General features: G+C 42.8%; 1 protein-coding gene across 1 annotated transcript in view; it reads right to left on the reverse strand.

Annotated features, from left to right (window-relative positions):
- The window catches only part of Tmtc2 (transmembrane O-mannosyltransferase targeting cadherins 2), a 383050-nt gene that overhangs the window by 221625 nt on the left and 136867 nt on the right, over nucleotides 1-24558 (reverse strand). Inside the window, exon 2 of the mRNA XM_032911909.1 lies at nucleotides 6361-6931. Within this exon, the coding sequence (XP_032767800.1) occupies nucleotides 6361-6931 (571 nt within the window). The remainder of the gene's footprint in view (nucleotides 1-6360; nucleotides 6932-24558) is intronic.

The raw sequence follows: 24558 nt of genomic DNA on the forward strand, positions 1-24558 counted from the left end.
TTCTCTTTGACTCAAACGGCAATTTTATCTTACTCGCTAGGAAGTGAGTTTGTATATGGTGTTTGTGTCTGCATATATGTGCACCTTGAGGCCAGAGGGCAGCCTCGGGAGGCGTTCTTCAGGAGTGCTCTACACCAGTCCTGAGAAAGGATCTCTTCACATCCCAGAGCTTGCCAGGTGAGCTAGGCTGGGTCACCATATGAAGCCACTTTTCCCTGCCCAGCTTGCACTAGGAATGTTAAGTATAAGTCACCATGGCCAGATTCTTAAAGGGGAACTCTTCAGGTTGAACTCATACCCTCAGCACTTTAACAACTGAGCCTCCTCCGAGGCCTAACATTGGCTTTTAGATTAGTATACATGTATACATATATTTGTGTGTGTGTGTGTGTGTGTGTGTGTGTGTGTGTGTGTATTAAATGTAACATTAGATGTCACAGAAAAGATTTAAGATTTCTTTCTTCTACACATAAAAAGAAAATAAAAGCTTAAGCTCTAACAAACAGAAACTGGAGTTTTCTTTTTCTGCAATAACAAAATAGCGAAGGCACAAAGAAGTAACACTTGTAGAACGTGACACTGAATTGACCTCGTAGACATCTGAGTTTGGGGGACAGAAAAGTATCTAGATGTGAATTACAGAAAAGAACCCATCAAGCTTGTGGGTTCAAACAGTCTCAAGCTTTACAAAGACAGCCCTTTTCAGATTTGAGTATTTGCCTATTTCTCTAATGTGTACTATAGAATTGAACGTGTAGTCATGTTTGATGCTTTAATAGGGCAAAGACATGTATGTCATGGGGCAAGCCACATGGCTTTGAGGCAGAGTTACTTGATAAGACATTAAAATGATTATTCTTCTGGATGAAAAGGATCTCACAGTCATATCGTGTGGCCCATGGGCTCTATGCTCTTCAGGACAGTTAATATTCATGTCCAATATAAAATTACAAACTTAATATTTTCTTTTGCTAACTCGATTGCATGCTCCTAGAACATGATTTCTGTAGATAGCAACACTCTCTTTCCATGTCAGAAAACTGGGCAGGCCTGTAATCTTTTTCAGTGCCTTTCTTCAAAAGAGGCTCTTCTCAGGAACATAGAAATCTATGTATCTCAAGGTTATAATTTTCCATAGCCATCGTATGCAATCTATGGGCAAAGCTCACAGTCAGAAGACCCTAGTTGAAAGTACATGCTTCATCTGCATACTCCAGCTCCAGTGGATTCCTAACATCACATACCATTGAACACAGCCAGAGCCTTAAGGATAGAGATCAACAATCTCTACCAATGTTTCTTATTTCTCTGCGGCTGATGTATTAGATGCCTTCTAAAATTGGGCATCCAGCTCATACTGAACACCTCAACCTTTGCTACAACTCCTCTAGGGAGCTGAAGCTGTCTCACCAACCCGAGAAGGAAACTCACCAAGGAGCAAGCTCATCCCCTTGTGAGCAAAGATCCTGTATCAAGTTCCCTTTACTGTGCTGTCACCTGACTTTGCACTTCTTTGTTCATCCTCTGCCTTTTGCTACAGTGAAAAGGCTGCTGGACAGTCCTGAAGCTCAGTATTCTAATGCCAATGTCATCATTTTCTAGTGACAGAAGAACCAGTCCGCCTCCATTTTTGGCCTCAAAGCCATCTTGTAGTAAAGAGAAACTAGTTCCTCCCCTGTTTACTATTAACTCACTGTGTCTCAAAGATTGGGCTATGCCCCACCTGGAACTCTGATATTTCCCTGATCTAAAATGGCAACTGACTTTGTTTCAAAGAGCTGTTTCTATCCATTGTACAACACCAACTTGGTTTCTAAAGGTTCTATGACCTCCTATGACTATCGGGTTATGACTTGCTTGGTACGTCTACCTTGGCATGCCCCATCTCTCACCATGTCTTTGTTTCCAGAGACCACATAGGACTAAGTTGCTATGCTCGGCTCTAATAATCTCATCTCTTCTGCCCACCAAATCTTCCATTTGGAAACCCTTTACCCTGAGCTGTAAAAACCTTGCCTTCCTCAAAGCAAACGCTGAACTCTCAAACCCCACCTTAGTGGGAGGCAGCCCACATGCACAAATCAAAAGGCCTGCTTTAATTAATTGTTTGCTTTAATTAATTTGGCCATGATGATTTGGGTCTGTGTTATTTCTCCTGCCATCTTTGAGATGAACAGTGACCTCCACCTCTGCTGAAAATACTCGGGCATGATAAAATTATCTCCCTTCTTCCTTGTAAACATAAAGAACCCATTATCCCAAGGTCAGTAGCTCAAAAGCTAATGATGTCAGAAGGAGTTTAGAAAGAGAGAATTAAAATAAAATAGTATGAGCAGATAAAGGGTCAAGCTGCCTCCACCACTCCCACTGCTGATGGTTGGCCTAGAGGAGGTGGTTGCCCGCAGTCCTGGTAAACATCATCAAGGAGGAGCCCTGGAATAACCCACGTGTCTGCAAATACTGATCAACCAAAAGACTGCAGTGAGGTGGAGCGTTGGAAGTGGGGAGTCCAGACACTAATTACCTTAGCTCTGGCTAGCTTTAGCCTCCTGAATCGACCACCTCCGGGAAAATCTTTTGGAATCTATTAAGAGACCACTAGTTCCCACCCACCCCAAAACTAAGAATGTCACCAGACACCCTCTGAAACCATAGAGCAGAGTCTCCCATCTTGCTGTAGCCCACCTCAGGTGTCTCTATCAACCTATTAACAAAGTGCCTTGAATTAACAAAAGTGTCTTGATTTATGGATTCCCTTATTTTGTCAATGATTACACTTCAAGAAGCTGCTTTCACATTGGAACTCTGAATCTGGTGAAACTTAAAATCTGTGTTCACAGGGCACTGCCATTCAAATTTGGCTTCAGAATAGACTCTATTTATGTCTTTGAGGTAGGAGTGCTCTCTCTCTCTCTCTCTCTCTCTCTCTCTCTCTCTCTCTCTCTCTCATTATGTGTGTGTGTACAGTACATATTTCAAAACAATCCAGAACCCTGCACCATCAAAACTATAAAGCCCTCTCCCAAAACATGGGGACACTCTCTGAGGAAGTCCTCTGGAAGTGGCTTTTCAGTTCTCTTAAGCAGCAGTTACATAACATGAGGCTGACAGGAGAATCACAGAAAGCTCAGATGAATTTTAATGTTACATACACAAATAATTTTCTATATACATCACAATTATTGTCTAAAATATTCTTAGTAAGGAGTTTAACAGTAAATAACCCAGCCCTTGAAAATATGCTAGGAAAACTGAAAATTTCTCTAAAGAGAACTTCAAGCATCTTAAAAGGTGGTCCTGAATTAAAATATTAAAATAATGAGCTAGAGAAAAGGAAACTGTGCATAAGTAAAAACTCAGTGCCTTACAGGCTATCAACAGGAGGTCCAAAACCTGCAGAACCTGTGTCCCCATAAAGACAAGAATCAGGAAGTGCCTTGTTCTTTTAGAATTGCAGAACAGTTTGATATTGTTGATGACATCATACAGGTGGATTTGTAATGATTAAAGGGGATTTGAAATTGAAGGCCATATTTTGTTTTCTGGCATCAAACTCTAGGCAGAATTTTCTTTAAAGTGACAACATTTAAATGAAATCGCAAAGGAACTTCATTAAGCCTTAATTCTTGAGTTCTAAGTGAGAAGGCTATCGTCCCTTCTGGGTACAATAAAAGCAGGGATCACACGCACACTGCATACTGAGTATATTTTTTAAGATGACAGCTAATAAATAAGAGCTGGGCTGAGGAGATGGCTCAGTGGTTAGGCACTTGCTGTTAAATCAGCAGGACCAGAACTTGGGTCCCAATTACCTCTGTAACACCAGCTCTAGGAGATCCTACACCCTCTTCTGGCTTCCATAAGCTCAAAGGATGAGTACCCACAAAGATACATACACCTTCATTCATAAAATCAAAATCTTAAATAATGATAATAATAAAATGTTTTAGTTTTTTCCCATCCACATTTTCCTTACAATTCAATTTAAGCAAAGGGAAACTTGGGAGAGGGAAAAATAGGCAAAACAAGAAAGACCTGTCGTTTTCTTTGTGTCTACAACCATAGCCTACAGCTTGTTGGGTGTGGTTGAGCGGGTTTCTACTCCCAGCTGCTCCAGAGGCTGAGGTGGAGGCCCGGCTGGGCCCACTCAAGGCCTTGCAGGGCAATACAAGAAGACTCTTACTTCAACCAATCAATGTTATTTATTTTTCTTTTTTTTTTCACTTGTCCTTCCTCAGTCCTTCCTTCCCCATCCCACCTCTTCCCTTTTCTCCTTCATTCTTTTATCCCATTAATTTATTTATTCACATTACATCTGCACCTCATTCTCCTCCCAATTCCTCCTCACATGGTCCCTCCCCACCCCTTAGTCCCCTCCCCCACCCCCATATCAACTCTGGCACCTCAAGTCACTGCAGGACTAGGTATAGCCACTCTCACTGAGGTCAGACAAGACAGTCCAGTTTACGGAAACAGGATCCCCAAGCAGGCAACAGAGTCAGGGTAAGCCCCAGCTTCAGCTACTGGGGAACCAACATGAAATCAAACACCACATCTGGTCTGCTACATATGTTCAGGGATCATTAGTCAACTTTATAAATGCCCTCTCTTATGTCCAAAAGAAATGTGGTGACATGCCTAAAACGACTGACATTTCTATACCATAGCACAGAGTATTTAATCTTTTCCAAACCAAAGGTCAGTTCTGGGTAAAGAGATAGGAAGGCAGGCAGTGTCTCAAGGTACCCTTGCCCTTAAGACTGTTCATTATGGGCTGCACATAGTGTCTTAGACTGTGGCCCTTGATCCTCAATGTAAGGGGTGCTACAGGCTCGGCAGGAGAGAAAAGTATCCGGATGCACAGCAGTTAAAATTACTTTCGATTTACATGGAGAAAACTGGGGTGCTTCCGACACCACTCGCCTGTGTTGCATCACTAGTGTTGGACCTCGTGATTCCGCGGGAGCCTTGTTCACTGTATACAACATACTCATTTCATCCCAGGCGAAGAAATAATGCCTGAGATGTCGCCGCTCAAATCTGAGACGACTGCTGGGACTTCGATGTGCTCACCACATGTACTAAGATTTATTGCTCTTTCAAAAGTATAACAACAGATTCAAAAAAAAAAAAAAAAAAAAAAAAAAAAAAACCACGAAAATGTTCCTACATCGTTCTTCAGTGCACAGACGCCTTAGGCTACCTTTGGACAGTACTGGGTTAGAATATTTGATTTTGAAATCTGTTGTTTGAGCTGCTGTGTGGAATTTCATTAGAAAAATGTTGTGAGAATTACACGACTTTGTAACAACGTGCATACTGGCATTAAACCTATGTCTGGGCTAAGTAGGTATGTAACTTAGAGTCCTTAACATTTGACAATGAACTCAACTTATCAAACAGATCTGAAAAAAACCCGGAAGACTTTCCTGTGTCCTATCGTGTTTAATATTTAGCCAAGACTTAACACTGTGTGTGAAAATAGACTAGCACAGCCATCTCATTCCTCTGCAAGTTCTATTGGCTCAAATAAATGGTTAAGTTACCTGCATGCTGAAGAACTGTTAGTAAATAAATTTATTTATAGTTCATTATGAGTGAATGTTGGATAGATAAAAGTACTTATGTACCTCTGTTATGCCAGAAAAAAAAAAAATGCTTGGTCTCTTTAAGGAAAAGGTGATCCAGAAAGTACTCCTCAACCTTGGAACAATGTTATATTTAAAATCACTACGAACGTTAACCCTGGAAGTCAAGGTCTTAATTGGCCTGAGGGTAAAGCTTAGAATAACCACTCCGTGTTTTGCCTCTTCTGTTCTTACCCATTGTAAAACAAAGGGAAGGGGACCATGAGTGACTGTTTAAACATCTGTCTTCCCTATACCACCGAGAGGGATGTTTTCAAAAGTCAGGAACGGTCCTATTAACAAACAACACAGGGTTTCCCCTCCACAGATGCCAGCCTCTAGCTGAGTCATCAGCTGTGTTATTTTTACTAATATGCATCACAGTCAAATACTGGATCATATTAAATTTGGCAAAAAGGTAGAAAAAAAAGAGAGAGAGAGAGAACTGAATCCAGTCAAGATGTGTGCAACTTTACAAGGCAAAATTACTATCTTGCCAGCTTAAGAATCACAGATAGACATTCAGAAATAAAATAAGCAGTGATGAGAAAAACCTGGTTTGGTAGAGAAAGGTCAAAAATGTGTACTCTATCTAAGGGAAGACAAAAAGGGACTACTCGTTTTAAATTCTGCTTGAAGAAGGACAAATCTTGTCTTTTTCTTTAATGGCAGCAAAGGATCAAACACATAGAGGACTCAATAATGAAATGCTACAGAAGTCACAACCACTTACTTTGTAAATGGTAGGAAGAATCTGCCTCATCTTCAGCCTGTGGAAGACAAAGACATCATAAACGGCTGAAACTGCGAGGACGGTCACTCCTTGCTCCTTCCACAGCATGCTGCATCCAGCGCACAGTCCTGTCCCCAGGAACCAGCCCCAAGTTCTGGCTGAGTAGCCTCTTGTAGAACAGTGCTTGATGTAGCAGAGCAAGGACAGGAGGAAAAAGAGACTGGCGCCCACGTCTGCCCGTCCCACGATGCCCGCCACTGCCTCCGTGTGAATGGGGTGCGAGGCAAACATCAAGCCGGCCATGAAAGTCCAGTATCCGTCCCCAAGCAGGGCCTTGGAGAAGCGTGTGAAGAGGCCGGTGACGGCCGCGTGCAACAGGACATTGACAAGGTGATAACTCCAGGGATTCAGCCCTCCGATGGCATGATTCAGTCGAAAAGAAAGAGTGCAGAGCGGCCGGTAGGACTTGTGGCTACCACTGTGGGTTAGAAGAGTCCCCCAGAAATCATTGTAGAAAATGTGGGTCCAGGGGGTTTCTGGCAGCAGGTCCTGATTAGTCTTGATAGCACGGCTGAAAAACAAAATAAATTAAAAATGAAATAAAATTAAAACAACACAACAAAAAAGGAAACATGTTGATGAGACACTGTCTTCCTCAAAGCGCGCCATTACAGACATTATGGTTGAATTTCCAGTACACAGAGCCTGAACCCAGATCATCCCCTCGATCCCTGCTAAAGGGACAGAAAAGGGTGCTTTGCCATCCTAAGAAGGTTGTCCCTTGAGAGGCACAGCCTTTGGAGAACAAGTGAAAATACAAATGTTTTATCACTTTTCAGCCTCCTGGGGCAGCTTCCAAGGAACATCTCTGAAGCCCTTGCAGAACTCTAGTTTTAAACACAGCCTTCGAATTACCCAAGATACAATTCCCAGACCACATGAAGCTCAAGAAGATGGACGACCAAAGTGCGGATAGCTCAGTCCTTCTTAAAAGGGGGAACAAAAATATTCATAGGAGGAGATACAGAGACAAAGTTTGGAGCAGAAACTGAAGGAATGGCCATTCAGAGCCTGCCCTACCTGGGGATCCAGCCCATATACATACAGCCATCAAACCTAGACAATATTGCTGATGCTAAGAAGTGCATGCTGACAGGCGCCTGATATAGCTCTCTCCTGAGAGGCTCAGCCAGAGCGTGACAAATACAGAGGCGAATGCTAGCAGCAAACCATTGAACTGAGAACAGGGTCCTATCGGAGGACTTAGAGAAAGGACTGAAGGAACTGAAGGGGCTTACACCCCATAAGAACAACAATACCAACCAACCAGAGCTCCCAGGAACTAAACCACCAACCACAGAGCACACATGGACAAACCCGTGGCTCCAGCTGCATATGTAGCAGAGGATGGCCTTGTTGGGCACCAATCGGAGGAGAAGCCCTTGGTCCTGCCAAGGCTGGAACCCCCAGTGTAGGGGAATGTTAGGTTGAGGAAGGGATAAGGGGAGGTGGTTTGGGAGGGGGAACACCTTTATTGAAGAAGAGGAGGGGGATGAGATAAGGGACTTCTGGAGGGGAAACGGGGAAAGGGAATAACATTTGAAATGTAAATAAAAAATATCCAATAAAAATAAATAAATAAATACAGCCTTTAGGCTCCTGGTTGACAGCTGCGTGAAACTGCAATTCAAAGATGGCCTGGGTACTGCTCCCCTCTGGGATACATCCAGATCCAGCATCGGTACCTCCTAAGAAGAGATAAGTACCAGGCCCTTAGAGGAGTGCTCCTCATATCCACACACCACCTGAGTATCAGGGTAAAAGATGGTTCTGATGGAGGAAGAAGACACGGGAGAAAGCAGAGATCCCATCCATACACTGATATGGTCACCAATGGTGTCCTTGCTGCTGGCCTGTGAATCACAAAGAAGCTGTGGCAAAGAGAGCCTGAAGGATGAGGTGAGACGGCTCTCCCCCGTCTACCGTTATTTACACTACAGCCTTCCCCCTTTCTACACTTTCACAGGCATTGCTATCGCTGTGAAAGACCTAAGGACTGCCACCTGACTCGAATGCATTCCCAGGGTTCTATGCTTCCTACTTCCATGTAAATGCCGAGAAGCAAGGACCTACTCTTTACTAGATACTTACTGTCCATCATACACACGGGTTCCCTTGGCTGCAACTTCTCATTTAAACATTGGAACAACTCTGACCAAACATTGCTATCATCTGATACCTGACTATCGTCCTCTCTTGGGTGACGAAAGGATGGCTGAGAAAGATAAACTAACAACTGGTTCAGAGCCATGCCGTGTTTGGAATAGTAACATGAGAGTACCCTAGTTTGTGTTTTTACAATTCTGAGTTTTTCAAGATGTAATCCATACACCACTGGGGACATTTGAGTAGCTATGAAAATATAAAATTGTTAATGATTATCTTTGATTTAGTGTCTACTTGAAAGACCACGTAGTTATTTCGTCAGTGGGAGATTTCAGCAATCCTCGTTCAGAATGACCCTGATGAAATGTTCAATGTAATATCAGGACAAATATTAAATAATCAAATGTGGTAGGTAAAGACCATGAAGGAGAAGGGAATCTTCCAAGAAAGGGGAAACAGAATATAATGTTACAAAGGGAAAACAGGAAATTAGAATAGGAGGGTTCAATGGAGAGAGGTATAGGAGGATAGGGCAGAGAAGGCTACCGTCCAGACTATTGTTTAGCCTTACAACCTGACGGTCAAACCCAGTTGCTGAAGATACGTACTTCTATCATCAAACATGGAGAAATAGAGCCGGTGCTCAACTAGAAGCTTTGCTCCTACTGACCAGCATTCATACCACTGGAAGGTACTTTACATGCTATTGAAGGAGAAAAATAATCACCATCAACGTCACCCAGTTACAAACCCTGAGAGCTACAATAGTTTCTTACCTATAAGGTACACCCACTGGTTCTGTATTGGAAGAAATGTTTAGAAATAACCAACCACATTTTCCTTGGACTTATGGCCTGATTCTAAAGATACAACCCATACCTGATTCTCGTTATTAATGATGCCAATAACCTTAGACTATGTCAAGCCGGACAGAATTCTAGCCAGAGAAAGTGATATAGGCACGGCCAAGAAGTAATTTTCAACTCAGTGATACCGGGAGAGGAAAAAAAATGAATTTTCTTCAGTGGAATGGCACTGTTTATATCAACCCGAATCCAAGGCAGGCCTCATGTTCATGACTAGCTATTCAACACAAGATATGTCATGATCTCTCTCTCACACTTCCTCTCCTTCTCCCCTCTGCCCCCTCTCCCCTCTCTTTTCTCCTCTCCCTCCTCCTCTCTCTCTCTCTCTCTTCCTCCTCTCTCTCTCTCTCTCTCTCTCTCTCTCTCTCTCTCTCTCTCTCTCTCTCTCTGTGTATGGCTTTGTTTCATTTTTGTTTTGATTTATGTTAAGAGATAAAAAAAACATGAAGTTGGGTGGGCAGTGGAAAGAATCAGGAGCAAGAATATGATCGAAATATATTATAAAATTGCTTAAAATTTTCAAAATTGTATGAAATAATCAATAGCCCTAAGAGGGTAGAATTCCTATGTTGAAGATGGCACGTAGGTGATTCTGTTTAGGAAATTCCTCTTCTGTGCTATTATAGTTCCCGGTCAAAAAAGAGATATCTGGATTCTTTTGTACTCCTAGGGTATCTACTCTCCCATCAGAATACGAGAGACCCCTGGGTTAAAAGGCAGGAGGGCAAAGCTCCAAAACTGAAAACTTCTCAACTAGTCTAGCACTGTGACTGCTTGGGCGTTTTAGAAGGATCAAAGTAAAGTCCTTAAAAACGAAACAAAAACAGACACCTTCATCATAAAGACTGAAGACTAGTAAACCAGTGAATTCTTAAATCAGGCATATGTGGATTTTAGAATTGACAGTAGCTATAAGCTATTGGTAATTATCTACTATAGTGTAGATATATATCGCTATGCTAGTTCTTTATGTAAATTAATGTATATGTATAAAATATTAATAATGTAAATTTATGAAATATTAATGTTTCTAGATGCTCAGTACAAAGACTGATCTCTTAAAATTTTGTCTTAATACAAATTTGTCTTTTACAATCGAAAAAGTTTCAGAGGCGGATGCTCGTGGCCAACGACTGGACTGAAAACGGGGTCCCTAATGGAGGAGTTAGAGAAAGGATTGAAGGAGCTGAAGGAGTTTGTAGCCCCATAGGAAGAAACAATAATATCAACCAACCAGACACCCCAGAGCTCCCAGAGACTAAACCACCAACCAAAGCGTACACATGGACAGACCCATGGCTCGCAGCCACGTATGTAGCAGAGGATGGCCTTGTCAGGCATCAAAGGGAGGAGAGGCCCTTGGTCCTGTGAAGGCTCAGTGCCCCAGTGTAGGGGAATGCCAGGGCGGGGAGGCTGGAGTGAGTTGTGGGTGGGGAGTACCCTCATAGAAGCAAGGGAAAGGGAGGATGGGATAGGGGGTTTCTGGAGGAGAAACTGGGAAAGGGGATAACATTTGAAATGTAAGTACAATATCCAATAAAAGGGGAAAAAAGTAAAAAGTTTCATGCTTTCCCCAAATATAAGTTTTTCCTCATTCATCTTAATAGAATGTTATGGGCTGGGAATATGGTTCTCCCTCTCTCTCATGTGACAAACTTTGATCTATCCCTTCCAGAAACCATCTTTTTATTTTTTTTTAATTTTATTTATTTACATTCCAGCATTGCTCCTCCTCCCAGTCCCTCTCCCACAGTTCCTCATCCCACTCCTACTCCCCCCTTGCATCCAAGACCTCCCCGCTGCCTGGGGTCTAAAGACTCTTGAGGATAAGGCACATCTTCTCCCACTGAGGTCGGACCAGGCAGTCCTCTGCTATATATGTGCCAGGGCCGTGGATGCCTTCCAGAAAGCATCTTAAAGCTCGAAGTTTAACCTCCCATCTCCTGGGCACCTCCTGTTACATAGGAACTACCACTGAGTTGCAATAGACACCACAGCCCAGAACAAAAGTTGCATACAACCAGCGAATGTGATCAGAGGACAATGACCTGCTGTCCTGGTAGATGCTAGCTCTGAGGTAACTGTCCTGTTTCTCTAAGACTACCTTGCTAGTTCTCCTAAGGCACGATTCTGGGAGTGTTAACTAGTAGCAGCAGCTGAGCCCAGACACAGCAAATCCCTTTGTTAATGGAAGGCCGACGACACCACAGTTGTTTGATTTTCCATTTTGATTTTTCAAGTCTCCGTGTATCGACTGTATATGAAATGAATTTCCATATAAATTGGCTTTTAAAATATTAGAAACAGATGTTTTTTTTCTGGATCCATTAAATTAAAACACCCTGCTATGACATTCATCAGGAGTCTAACCCAGAAGTAATTGCTTAAGACTGGATGGGTTATAATTAAAATTTAAAAGAAATATGAAAAACTGACATACTGCCAAACAGTGTTGTCAGAGAGAGCAGATTTCAAGTAATTCAGAATGAAGCTTGACTGGCTCATGCTAGACATTAACCGCGACAGTGACGTGTATATCCCTAGTATCAATGCAGAACCACTGAAGTGTCTATGTGAGAGCCTCAGAGCTCAGGGCAAAGCATCCTGGGGTGGGGGAGGGGTCTTATTAATACAGCCAGAAAAGCGAGGAAATACATTATTTAAGACAATGCAATGGACAGTCTAAGAAGGATGGAAAATGGTCTTCCCTGACCCAATTATTCTAAGATGTTTGAGCAACTCTGTAAAAGCTTTCTGAGATAAAAAGAGTGAAGCAAGCTGAAAAAAACTGCTCAAAGCGGCTGGAATTTCTTAACAGGACAGCAGGAAACCTGGTAACCTGCAGCCAGCAGCCATAAACTACGTCTGCCCCTCACCAAATGAGAATTTCAGAACAAGGGACAAGATTAGGAAGTCCTAGACTTTCACAGGGGGAAAACTCTGATGATGAAGACGTGTGCTATCAGCCTAAGCAGGACTCTTCTTTACCCAATGAAAGGTATGACAAAAAGATCACAGAATATTATACAATTGCAGTGGGCTTTAATATATACGTCACGTCACACCTTCGACACCACTCAGTACTGCGTCCGGGAAGACAGACCAAAGGGGCCTTAATAGAATCTGAATGACCTTCTGCCCGGAGGAGGAGTAGTCATTTGACACTAAGCAAAATAGAGTTTGATCCATTTGCATTTTCTCCTATGAGTCCAAAATAGAAACGGTGAAAACGACTTCTGCTATTTCACAGCTAATGAAACACCTTAACACCAAACAGAATTACATGCTGGTCTGACGTTGCCTGCAGGAGCTGGTATCAGAAAATGCAGAATGATATTAACGAATCCGAAAACTTTCCATATCTGAGCAGGGTAGGGGGTGGGGCATTGGGGATCAGAGTAGCAGAGGTGGGAGAGAAGCACTTGTAGGCAGCATTTCTTTGAAGCAGAAAGATCCAGTCTCTCCAGGTAGCACAGAGGTCTTAATCTGCGTCTGGTTTTGGTAATTTGTTACCCTGTTTTTGCTGTTGACAAAGGCCAGCAGTGCTATAAATCTGACGGATGGTGTACCTCACCTGTTGTTGAGTACAGGTTCACACCGATATTTCTCCCACCTGCTGACCTTTTCCATGGCAAGCGCCCTCACAAGTGGTGCCCATTAGTCCTTCAGAGCAGAATGATGTTCCAGCCCGCAAAAGTAGGATGCCCTGCCTCTGCTGTGTGTTGAAATGTACGGAAAGGCCAAGCACTGAAGCAGGGAGAGTAGAAAAACAACTTTGCAATAGATTAAAATCTGCTGTGCAAGAGAAGGAAGGAAGGAAGGAAGGAAGGAAGGAAGGAAGGAAGGAAGGAAGGAAGGAAGGAAAGAAGGCAGGCAGGCAGGCAGGCAGGCTGGTCTTTTGTTAACTCACCACGTTTCAGCAATATGATAAAAGATGTATTTATGCTGAAACAAGGCGGCCTAAGAAAATGGTTCTCAGGATGCATCTCAGTGGCAGACCCTATGCATAGCACCCAGGATTCCCGGATGGAGAGGAAAGAGTGGGAGAAAGGAGGGGAGTACGGACAGGAAACATGTTCTGGATCCAACTGCACACACACTGACTGAAAGGGCAGCGTGGTGTACCCTTGCCTCTCGATGCCTTGGCATTCTCTTTTGTAAGCTAAAGATATCTGGAATTGCCTTGTTGGATGCCCATGAGAAATAAACCCAAGGTACACTCCTATGTGCAGCACGTGTTACATGACATACATGCAAATGACATGTGTACATTTGCCCCAAAGTGTATGTGTAAAGGATGTCCTCATGGCACAAGTGTGGAGAATACAACATACGTACAACTGTGCATATATATATATATATATATATATATATGTATGTATACACACACATATATATGTATACACACACACATATATATGTATACACACACACACACACACACACACACACACACGCACATACATTCTGTGTAAGTTGTTGTCATGGTGACCACCCCCCAACACTAACCCCAAACCACTAATACTAGTATCCATGCAAACAATGTTGCTTTCAACCCTTACTAGAGTTTATACTTGTCAGACTATGAGAATCAAAATTGTACTTCAGCTCCTTTAGGCTGTAAGTTGGTGAGATGCCTCAGAAGGTAAAAAACAAATGTGCTTGATGCATACACCTGACTACCTGAATTAGATCCCAGGATCCCATGGTGGAAGACAAGAACCAGCCTCCCAAATGTTGGACTGTGGCCTACACAAACACACCACAACATTCAAAGGTAACTTATATGTAGATCATGTAGCCACAAATTAGATTACAATCTTTTTTTTTTTTTTTTTTTTTTTTTTCCGGAGCTGGGGACTGAACCCAGGGCCTTGCGTTTGCTAGGCAAGCACTCTACCACTGAGCTAAATCCCCAACCCATGTAGCCACAAATACAGTAAGAGTATCGAGGTCAGAGGGCAATTTTGGGAAGTTGCCCCCCACTTGGCGCCTTGTTTCTGAGACAGGGTCTCTCTTACTACTGCTTGGTTGGGGAGGCTGGGTTGTGCTTTTCCCTTGCATATGCCAACGGGATTCTCCTGCCTTTGCTTCCGTTTCCCAGATGAACACTGGCATCACAGAAGCAAGCTACAGAAGCCTCAGGATCAAACTCAGGTCATCAGGCTTTTACCCCTGAGCCGCCTCCTGCATACTGCCCACACCTACCTATGTGGAAGGATGAGTAATGGAGTCCTCACTTCTCTACGGATACAAAGTACCTTTACTTCCTGACGACGTACACTTTGTGGGGAAGAACAACCCTTCTCAGCAAGGGCCAAGCAAGGAGCACATCAAGCAGTGTCACTTCAGTGGATAACAGAAACACTTGCTGGGTTTGCAGACCCAGCCCTGCTGAGCTAGGGGCCTTGTTATTGCCTTTAGAAAACAGGTCCTACGTACTCTCAGCTCGTACAGCTTGGGACAAGGCTGCCCTCAGAAACCAAGGAAAAGGCTTGGAATCCTGTCCCTCGGTCCACTACAGCTCTTCATCTCCATCCCTGGCCACACAACTGAATGAATGGAGAGCCACACGATCAAAGTCAACACAGTGCCAATAATCCACTGAGAGCAACCATCGTATTTTGAGAATGAGATGAAATCCTAGCATTGTTTGGAGGGGGGATCTGTCTGAGAATAAGGCCAACTTATGTTATCAGAAGCCAGAGCAAACAGGGAAAGGGACCCTTTCAGGTAAAGTTGGATCCAGCTGTGTCTAACGCCAACAGATGCCGCTTCCTCCGAGAGACGTTAGTCTCTCTCACACGCAATCAACAGTGCTACACCGCATAGCATTCGTTATTTCCTTCCCCTATAACAGCACGATTGCTCTTTCCTGCCTTTTATCTGCTGAGACTGCATCCACACACACTTTTCCTACAAACCATCTCCACCTTACACAGTCCCCACGTTCAATGCTATCGTCACTTCATCACTGAACTGGAGGTTGCACATGAGGGCCCCTTCTCTCTTTGCCTCTTCATCTCTTCCTTAAAATTGTTTAAGGATATTTTGAAGCTTTCCACCACATCTGAAAATCCCTTGAATCCACCTTTTCTATCTTTTCTAAAATCCTTATTCAGGCTTCCATTATTTTTAGCGTGTGCTACTCAGCATGCTTACTAGACTTGCCTAGCCATTTGGATCCTCCTTCGTTAGGCTATAGGTCCCCTCAGGGACACAATTATGTCCCTTTCTTTCAGTGGCCAATATATCCTAGGCATGCAATAAACATTGCTAAAGGGAACTCAATAGCTATGCCTGCTGTCTGCCTTCTCACTTTGATCCATTATGTATGCTAGGAGCTAAAAAAGTTCCAGAAATATAACTTGACTTGAATTCCACCTTCACTCTCTAGAAATCCCTTATCATGCCCTTTTCCTTTTCATTAGAAAGAAAGACAAAGAAAGGAAGAAAGGAAGAAAGAAAGAAAGAGAGAGAGAGAGAGAGAGAGAGAAAGAAAGAAAGAAAGAAAGAAAGAAAGAAAGAAAGAAAGAGAGAAAGAAAGAAAGAAAGGAAATCCCCTTACAGCCAGCATTCACAACCTCCTAGGTCAATCTCTTACTATTTCTATATAGACATCCCAATGTCAATCAATGTCCCCAGCATGCTTTCATTGGCTCAAACCATTTGTCTCCTGGGCCACAGGACTGTTTTTCCTCCAATTATTACATCTTTCCACTACAGCATACTAATTTGGAAACTACATGAAAAGGACTTCCTGGTTACTGTGTCTCACTGAATTTGCATTTGGCTTTGGGTACTAATGCATTCCCATTAATAATACTGACTTCCTAGGACAAGGACCAAGGATCTGAAACGGGATGGTATGTAAGATGTGTTTCAGAAGGAACATGTACGGGAGGGAGGAGTAGGGAGGGAGAGGGAGAGAGAGAGAGGAGAGAGAGGAGAGAGAGGAGAGAGAGAGAGAGAGGAGAGAGTGTGTGTGTGTGTGTGTGTGTGTGTGTGTGTGTGTGTGTGTGTGTAGTGGCACATGGGTGTGTTTAATATTCCCTTTTCAATTCCCAATAGAACACCATCACCCAATTAAAAAGACTGATTCTGTCAAAGAATCTTGGTTATTCATCGACCTGTTCATGGGATAGGTACTGTCAAAGGCAGAACAGATAGAACGGTATGCAAGATAGTCAAAAATTCCAGACCTAGAGTAATATTCAGCCTAACAGAGGAAGCAAATAAACATACACAGAATTTCACAGCAGAGTGTGACGAATGATCTTCTAATAAAAAATATACTCACAACATAAAACCTAAAACAAATCCATGTCATTTCAGAAGGTCAGAAACTTGCAAGTGGAATGGAAGCCTGCAGTCCTGTCAGGAGATCGATGAGGTAGTGGCTCAAGCTTGGGGACACGTTTCCAGAACTAGAGTCAGAGTTTCCAAAGCACAGAGAAGTTTGGTGACTTTGAAGAGGCAGCAAAAGGAAGAATGGGACAGCAGAAGTAACTGCCATGACCTCTTCTGAGTGCCACTCCCACCAGTGACCCCAGTAATCTTTATGTGTGGTTCACTTTCCTTCTTGAAACAAATCCTTATCTTCCCCCACCCCATAACGTACTGCCGACTCCTCAGAAACAGAGAACACAACTCATTCACTTCTGGAGACCTAACGTACAGTAGGTATCTAAGACATATCTGATAAACTAAACTCTAATTAGAGATGACGAATATGAAAAGCTCCATTCACCTCTTTAGAAAATGTCTAAATTGTTTTAAGTGTGTGGGGAATCATCACTTTCATCTAAAAGTAGTTCACTCACTCCGAGCCCTAACCCCTGCTCACACAACGATAATTAACCGTGAAAAACCATCAGGCTAATTGGCTTTACCTACATGTCTTTGGCACCCATTTGCCACTTAACCTATAATCCCTTCATTAAAGTCCCTCTTTAGGGATAAGCCATTATATTTTAGAAAGCTCCAGTTAATATGCAAATACTTGGCTAATAGGGTAGGGGAATGAGGAAAAAATACTATAACATCTTGATCCTGTCTCGGTTTGAGGATAAGTGATGGATTTCAAGAATCCAACAGAGCAAGGGCATTTTGTAGGAAGGCCCTCTACTGCTTGGGCAGGGATGTCCGAAGGTCCAGGGACAATGAGAGGCACTAGAATCAGGCTGCCATTTATCATTACACCGGGAACTGCTGCCTCGTTTGCTTCTTGATCTCCTCCAACTAGACTGTAAACCTGTCAAGGTCAGGAAATGATAACTCCATAAGCAACTCCCACTTAATAAATTCTCACCATCGCGCTGTCTGGGGGAAAGGTCACGAGATGTGAGAAAGAGCCTGTTTCACAGTTAAACACGAAAGGCTGGAGTGGGAAAGGCACAAAGTGTGTGTTTGCTGACCACGAGGGTAGACCTTGCAACCAAAGGAGTACTTTTTTTAGCAAATTCCTCCTCCGTTTCTTTGAGAGCTTCTTCCCATACGCAATGAAAGCGCATTCGTGAGCCGAAAGCGCATTCGTGGAGCCGAAACAGCAAATCCCCTCCTACCCCAACTTGCAATCCTCCAACATTTCCAGAATTGGAAATCCATTTAAAGATGTTTCAGGCTGTGACCAAATGATTAGAGGTGACCCTCCCAGAGCTAAGGCGACTCTGTCCTCCTCCCGGAACTGCTTCCTCTGCACCTTTTCTTATAGGGTGAGACTCCCGCCTAAACGCTCTTGAAGAATCCTAAATTCTCTGGATAAAATAATGTGGCCGATTCAAATTTTCTACAATAGGTTTCTAAAAGGTTCTAACTGTCCCTGGAAAGCATTAATTCCTGCAACAGAAAGCTGATCATGGAAGTTGAAACTGTTTCTAAATGATATTTACATGGAAACTATTTAGTAAGAATAAAGCAAAAGCTAACAGCAGGAAGATATCAGGAATACTGTACTCCAGAAGTTCAATTCCACTGATTAAAAGACTCCTCAGCTCAAATACTATCTCCTGAACATCTTGAAATTTTACTACTGCTTTGAAACTTATATGACCGAAAATATTCCCTATTCATTTACTTGGTCACTATATGCACATGACACCTTCCTAATTTATCAAGAGACGGTATCTAATTTATCCAAAGACCAGTGTCTTTTTTTCAGTATTCTAAACTGATTCTGCCACAACTAAAAGCTTAAAAAGTATACCCTGCTAATTTTCCTGAAACTGATAGCTGCTTTAAAGAGGCACCTCGGAATGCTCTCGTTATTAAATCAAGTAAAAGAATCATTTCAGTATTCAAGTTTATAGGCATCGTGAATTTGTCAGCAGAGTTTCATATGCACAAAATAGGAGAGGCCAGGCATGTGGTGCCCACCTGTAAACTCATCATATGAAAAGCTTTGGCAAACATCACAAGTCATGAGTCCAGCCTGGACTGCCTGCCCCTCTGTTGCCCAGGCTGGCCTGGAACACATTACCATCCCAGTTCGTCCTCCTAAGTAGCCAGGTTTACAGGTGACATGGCATGAGTGGTGATAAACAGTTTAGAGTTTATTTCTTTGGTTTTACAAAACATACTTTCCATTACAAATGGCTTTTGAGTATTTGTGATATATTGCAATAATTAAAAAAACAAGTATGACTCAACACGTGTAATTTTTTCAAACTTCATAGTAGTCTAGTTGGACAGGACAGCACAAGTTTACCCCACCGTTCCGACTGCTGAGGCAAAGATATCACAAGCTAAGGGCCACAAATGATATTCTGTCTCCAAAAGAACGTGTGTCTGTGTGTGTGTGTGTGTGTGTGTGTATGGGGGTGTCTGTGGGAGTTCAGGGGGGCTGTTTAACTACCTACTTGATATTTACTGGACTCTAAGAGAGAATGTAAGTGTAACCGAGAGATTCCAACATCTCTGTTTTGAGCACAGTCTTGGTCCATGAGCTCCCGAAGAAGACAGGAAGGTTGTCTTTGCACACAAGATTTTAGGCACCCAACTATACTCTGAACAAGCATGCATGGACTGCTGAGGACAAGCCCTGTCACTTACAGTCCTTACTCTGTACATATTACAGTACCACTCATTTTCAGAATAGATAGATGAAGATAATGGCGAATGTCGCAATCTGCCAAGGACAATATCACTTCTTTTAAAGAGTCACATCCTTGAGGAGTGTTCCTGGTCCCCCACAGCCCAGGTAAAGGGGAAAAATGCCTACTGGCTAGGGTCAGGATCAAGAGTCTCCCACCGTCAACCTAGCCAGATCATGAAAACGAGGAACAGTTACCGAAGGGAAAAGCTAAACGGACTTTTAAAAGGCCGGGTCACCAACAGGAAGCTGTTCGCGTTAAACTATCCAGATGTTCCGCTTATCTTTGTGCTTTCTGTCTTTTCTGAAGTGAGTCTTAACCCAGTCACCTTTTCTTTACCCTTGCTTCTCCTCCAGCCAAAAAATAAGAATAGCCAAGAAGTCGACTGAGCCAAGTGTCTGCAGTGAGCCTTCACATTTTTACATTTTAAATTCCCCAAATGTTGCCAATGTATCCTCACAGGTATTCAACTGACGGCATCGTTTTGTGTTTCTATCACTTTACACCTTACAAAATGTGCTCGAGTTCAACACTGCAGCACCCACCGTGGCTCCGAGTCCGTGAAGACAGACAGCCTTGGAGGTGAGAACTGAAGAGTCTCGCCTGAGACTCAGTTCTGCAAAGCTCAGGGCTGCCCTCTAGATTCCAGGAGGGGACCCACTTTTCTACTACTCTGCCAAATATGGGCTGAGTATTTTCCCCATTTTCCCCTAAGTACATGAGACTCTCAGTACCCCAGGGAGTGACACATTCAGAGATAAGGACATTGAAAATGGTTACTAAGTTAAAAATGAGACTTCCGAAGTTGTTCCTAACACAATCTGAATTGGTGTCCACATAAAAGAAAACTGGACACCACCTGGAGGGACACTGGGGAAGCATGAAGTGCACAGAGGAAAGATTGTGGGGAGACATTTTGAGAAATAGGCCTTATAAATGATAAAGACAAACACCACCAGAGAAGGCAAAGCTCCTGGCACCTCCACCTTGGTTTCTAACATCCAAAACAATAGATAAATGCATTTCTATTGTGTATGTGATTCTGTAATGGAGGCACTTGCAGACCATTCCACAGAAGTACACCACAGAGGCCAACAGCCTACCCACTGCCTGCATATTCATACCCAGGCCTTATTTCTCTGACACGGTACCTACAACCCTGTCTGTCCTAAAAGGCTGAACTTCTCTGTGAAGAGAGATAGGGATATGAGAGATGTCTTATGTTCAGTTATGCCAGAACTGACAAGGTTCTTACCAAGGAGGAAGGGGAACCTCAACCCGACCAATGGGACCAACACCACAAAGGTGCAAATGCTAACCAGGCAGACATAGTAAAATGCCAATGGTCCTTCATATTTACACTAAGATTAACAAAATTCACAGAGCACATGCATTATTTCATCTCAGTCCTCCCAATAATAAGGCGCCAAACCAGGAGACTGGAGTAGGTGGAGTAGGTTAGTTAGAGAAGAGTCACGGAAAGAAACAGCTCTCCAACCCACTCCCAACTCTCAAAGCTGTTCTTCCTCATGGACGTAAATCTCCAGCAGGAAGTGTTGGTGAGGCCATTTGAAAGTAAAGCCCTGGTCTACTATTGCGTTTTGTCTGGAATCCATATATCTGCCCTCAAGACTCAATAAAGCTATAAAAAAAAAAAAATGCTTCGTGCCACATTCTTTTAATTTCTGCATTTCAAAAAGAAATTCGTCTTTTAGCACTAAGGAATCTTGGAAAACGTGAGTCAAAGGAAGGTGTTAGCTGTCTCCCAGTGATGGGTGCGAGAGGCGGCCTCATGAAAGCACCACACTAACCCATAATTCCGTCTCACAAAGGCTAATAGGAAACATATTCTGGTGCACAGATTTCGCTGCCTGCGTCTCTTTTCAGCTATAAAATAGCCGCGCGCACTCACACACGCATCTGAGAAAGATCAGACTTGAACATATTGCCACAACACACACGCACAACATGGGCAGTTTCACCAGAACTGCTTGTGATGACAGACTACACAGACATCCCTACAATAAAATCAGCCTCACAGCTAAATCCGAGAGTCTTTTTGGACGCAAGACTATATGAGCCCTGATGAGAAACAGGCAGAGGAGGAAAACACTCTCATTTAAAACCAGCACAGATGAGCCCAGGCAAAGTACCCAAACATTTGGTCCACAAACCGCCAGCAACGCTCTAATTTGTCATGCAAGGCAAGAGATATTTCATGCAAAAAAAAAAAAAATGAAGACAGAAAGAGATATTAACTTCACCATTAAAATTTACTGCCATCCCGATACGTAGTATTTTCTGATCTGGGATGTCAGTCCTTGACGACAGGTTAATAATCAAGGGATAAATTAAATTCCAAGAAGCTCTGATGCTTTTTTTTTTCTGTTTGTAGCCTTTTAAGTAAATCACATTGTAGGCGCCCGGTATACATGTGCTAAGAGTTATGGGGAAATAATCAGCTAGCTCCTTTAGATCTCATGTTACTAACAGTCAAGTGACAGCGCACAAACAAGTGCCTTTAAGAAGAGCAGAGTGAGAAACATGGTACACTCTACGCTTCTGTTACCACCAATTGAACAGATGCATTAAGGAGTACCCCGTTTTAACCCTTCACTATGACTGCTAAGTCAACAACCTTGATGGACTCTCCAAGTCAGGCTTGAGATCATCTCTACTCACACTGGACCGCTACTGCCATCAGGGAGCACAATTTCTATTGCCCTCCCACTCCCCCACCCCCCGCCAATAAAACCTTTTCAACAGGCAAGTAACCATGCTAATTAAATAAACACACAAGGCATAAAATGAACAAGCAGAATCTAAGTGCAAGAATGAAAGGTAGCATTCAGAGGAGTCTAAGCCTAACACATCGAATTTTTCACTCCAATCCATAAAAAGGAAACTACATTCATCTTTTATCAACTTCTAATATTCTTCATGCACCGTGTTAAAAACACACATCCTCAGGCGTGAGGAGTTAGCCAAATCACTCGTCTTGGACTTGCTCGCCGTGATTCCTCTTTCTCATCTATAAACCACTGCTGAGGAAGGTTAAATAAGATAACCAGGTTAACTCCAAAGCCTGATGCCTGCTACACAGTGGACACTTAATAAATGACTATCTTGGGGCCGGCGAGATGGATAAGCAGTTAAAGAACATTGGCTACTCTCCCAGAAGACCTGGGTTTAATCCCATTTGCCCACATGGCAGCACACAACCTTCTGTTATGCCAGCTCCAGGGGATCTACTGTCTTCTTCTGACTTCCATAGGGACCAGAATACATTTGGTTTACTGACATGCGTGTAGGAAAACCACCCAGACATACACATTTTCTAGGAAAGTAAGTAATACACACACACACACACACTCCTTACCTTCTTCATTGTCATGAAAGAGTACGTTTCGGTTTTGTTGTTTGTTTTTGTCTTGTTTTTAAGCTGGACGTGGTGGCACGTCCCCACAATCCAATAGTTGTGGAGGCTGAGAAGTGAGGATTACAAGTTCAAGGCCAGACTCAGGATCCTGCCTTCAACAAGAAGGGCGCCACTTTTCTGAAATGTCAGTACATCTACAGACCGATATCATTTATCGTTCTCTCAGCGCATTCGCCTAACACCTTTGGTATTTATTTTTTCTCCTACTAAACCTGTGCCCACCTGCCTTTGGATTCATCACAAATTAAGTCCCTTGGCTAATCTAAGAGCCCTGAAATGATATGTACAGCAGTCTACCTCTGCCGGGACAGATGAATAAAAAGTTAAATGAAATGATCGAAATGGCACAAAAGAAAAAGAGAAAGTCACAGAGTTTGTATGTCACATCCTAATTAGGATATTCTGGGGAGCACCCTCACCATAAGAATGGCAGTGACTGCACTCTCCTTTAGACTAAGATCATCATTTCTAGTGAAACATGATACTGTGCTCTATAAACACTGATTTTTTTTTAGACATAAATTCAAATCTTGCTATGAGAGAGAAAAATAATTAGTTCAGGCATTCAAATCACAGGAGACACTTACTTTCAAAGACAGTACATTTGACTGAAAGGTAACATGTATTAAAACACTGCTGTATTTACAAGTAAAAACTGCAGATCAAAATAATATTTGTTGGGGATCTCTTTATATTCTTCCTGTGAAAAGCTAAATATGTGAGCTATAGTCATGATGGCTTAGATTATGACCTAAAAACAGTGTAAGATCAGAAATAGATCTTTGTCCTGAGGGGCAATGTCATAGGCTCTACCGTGGTCATTTTATGCAGAGAAAATGAATTTTTTAGCATGGAAAAACTAATATTAACAGTTGCCTTGGGGAGGACTACAAAGCAGAGCTTCTCACGTGCTTTCTCAGTCTTGTCTTCTAATGGTTCCCTCTCTGAGAGGATCCTGAGGTGAGATTCAATGTTTCTAATGGGACTAACACAGTACAACCCTCCAAGGGCATTTAGCACTTTAAACAGGAACTCCAAACTCTGCTGACTTTAAAAGGCAAGAGGTCATTGGGAAAGGTCGTTTTTCAAAGCTCCAGTGAACTGGCACCGGGCTTTTAGCTAGCCACAGAGATAAGGCATGTAGTCTTAGTAACTGAATAGCCTTCCTTTAATTTTTAATGCCTGTTCCCTTCACAGCTTCCAAGAGGAATCAATGGCTTACTGACGGTATCAGAAATGGCTTGGACTGTGAGTGTGTAGGTGTTTGGACAAAGCAGGAAAGAAAGTCATCCATCAGTTACGCGTTTCAGTGAACATTTGCTAAAGGCCCCAGAAGTTAAATATAAAGGCATCTTCCTTGTCACCCAAAAGGGAAAGAAAAAGAACAGTAACAACCTCCCTCCCCAATGTCACCCTGCAAAATAGTTTAAGTGAAAATAAAGACCGTGGAGGAGACACGTGTTTTTTATTTCACATTCAGAAAGCACGCACAGGTATAAATGTGTTCAAATGGCAATGGGTCTGTCTGGAATGTGAAAGACCATGGGGTTCACACATCTAAAGACCAACAGTTGTTTTAGAAATTAACTACACCATCTCTTAAACTTCGACACAACTTCTAAACTGATCCAGGTGT

This window comes from Rattus rattus, chromosome 1 (assembly GCF_011064425.1).
Source record: "Rattus rattus isolate New Zealand chromosome 1, Rrattus_CSIRO_v1, whole genome shotgun sequence".
Classification (NCBI taxonomy): Eukaryota; Metazoa; Chordata; class Mammalia; order Rodentia; family Muridae; genus Rattus; species Rattus rattus.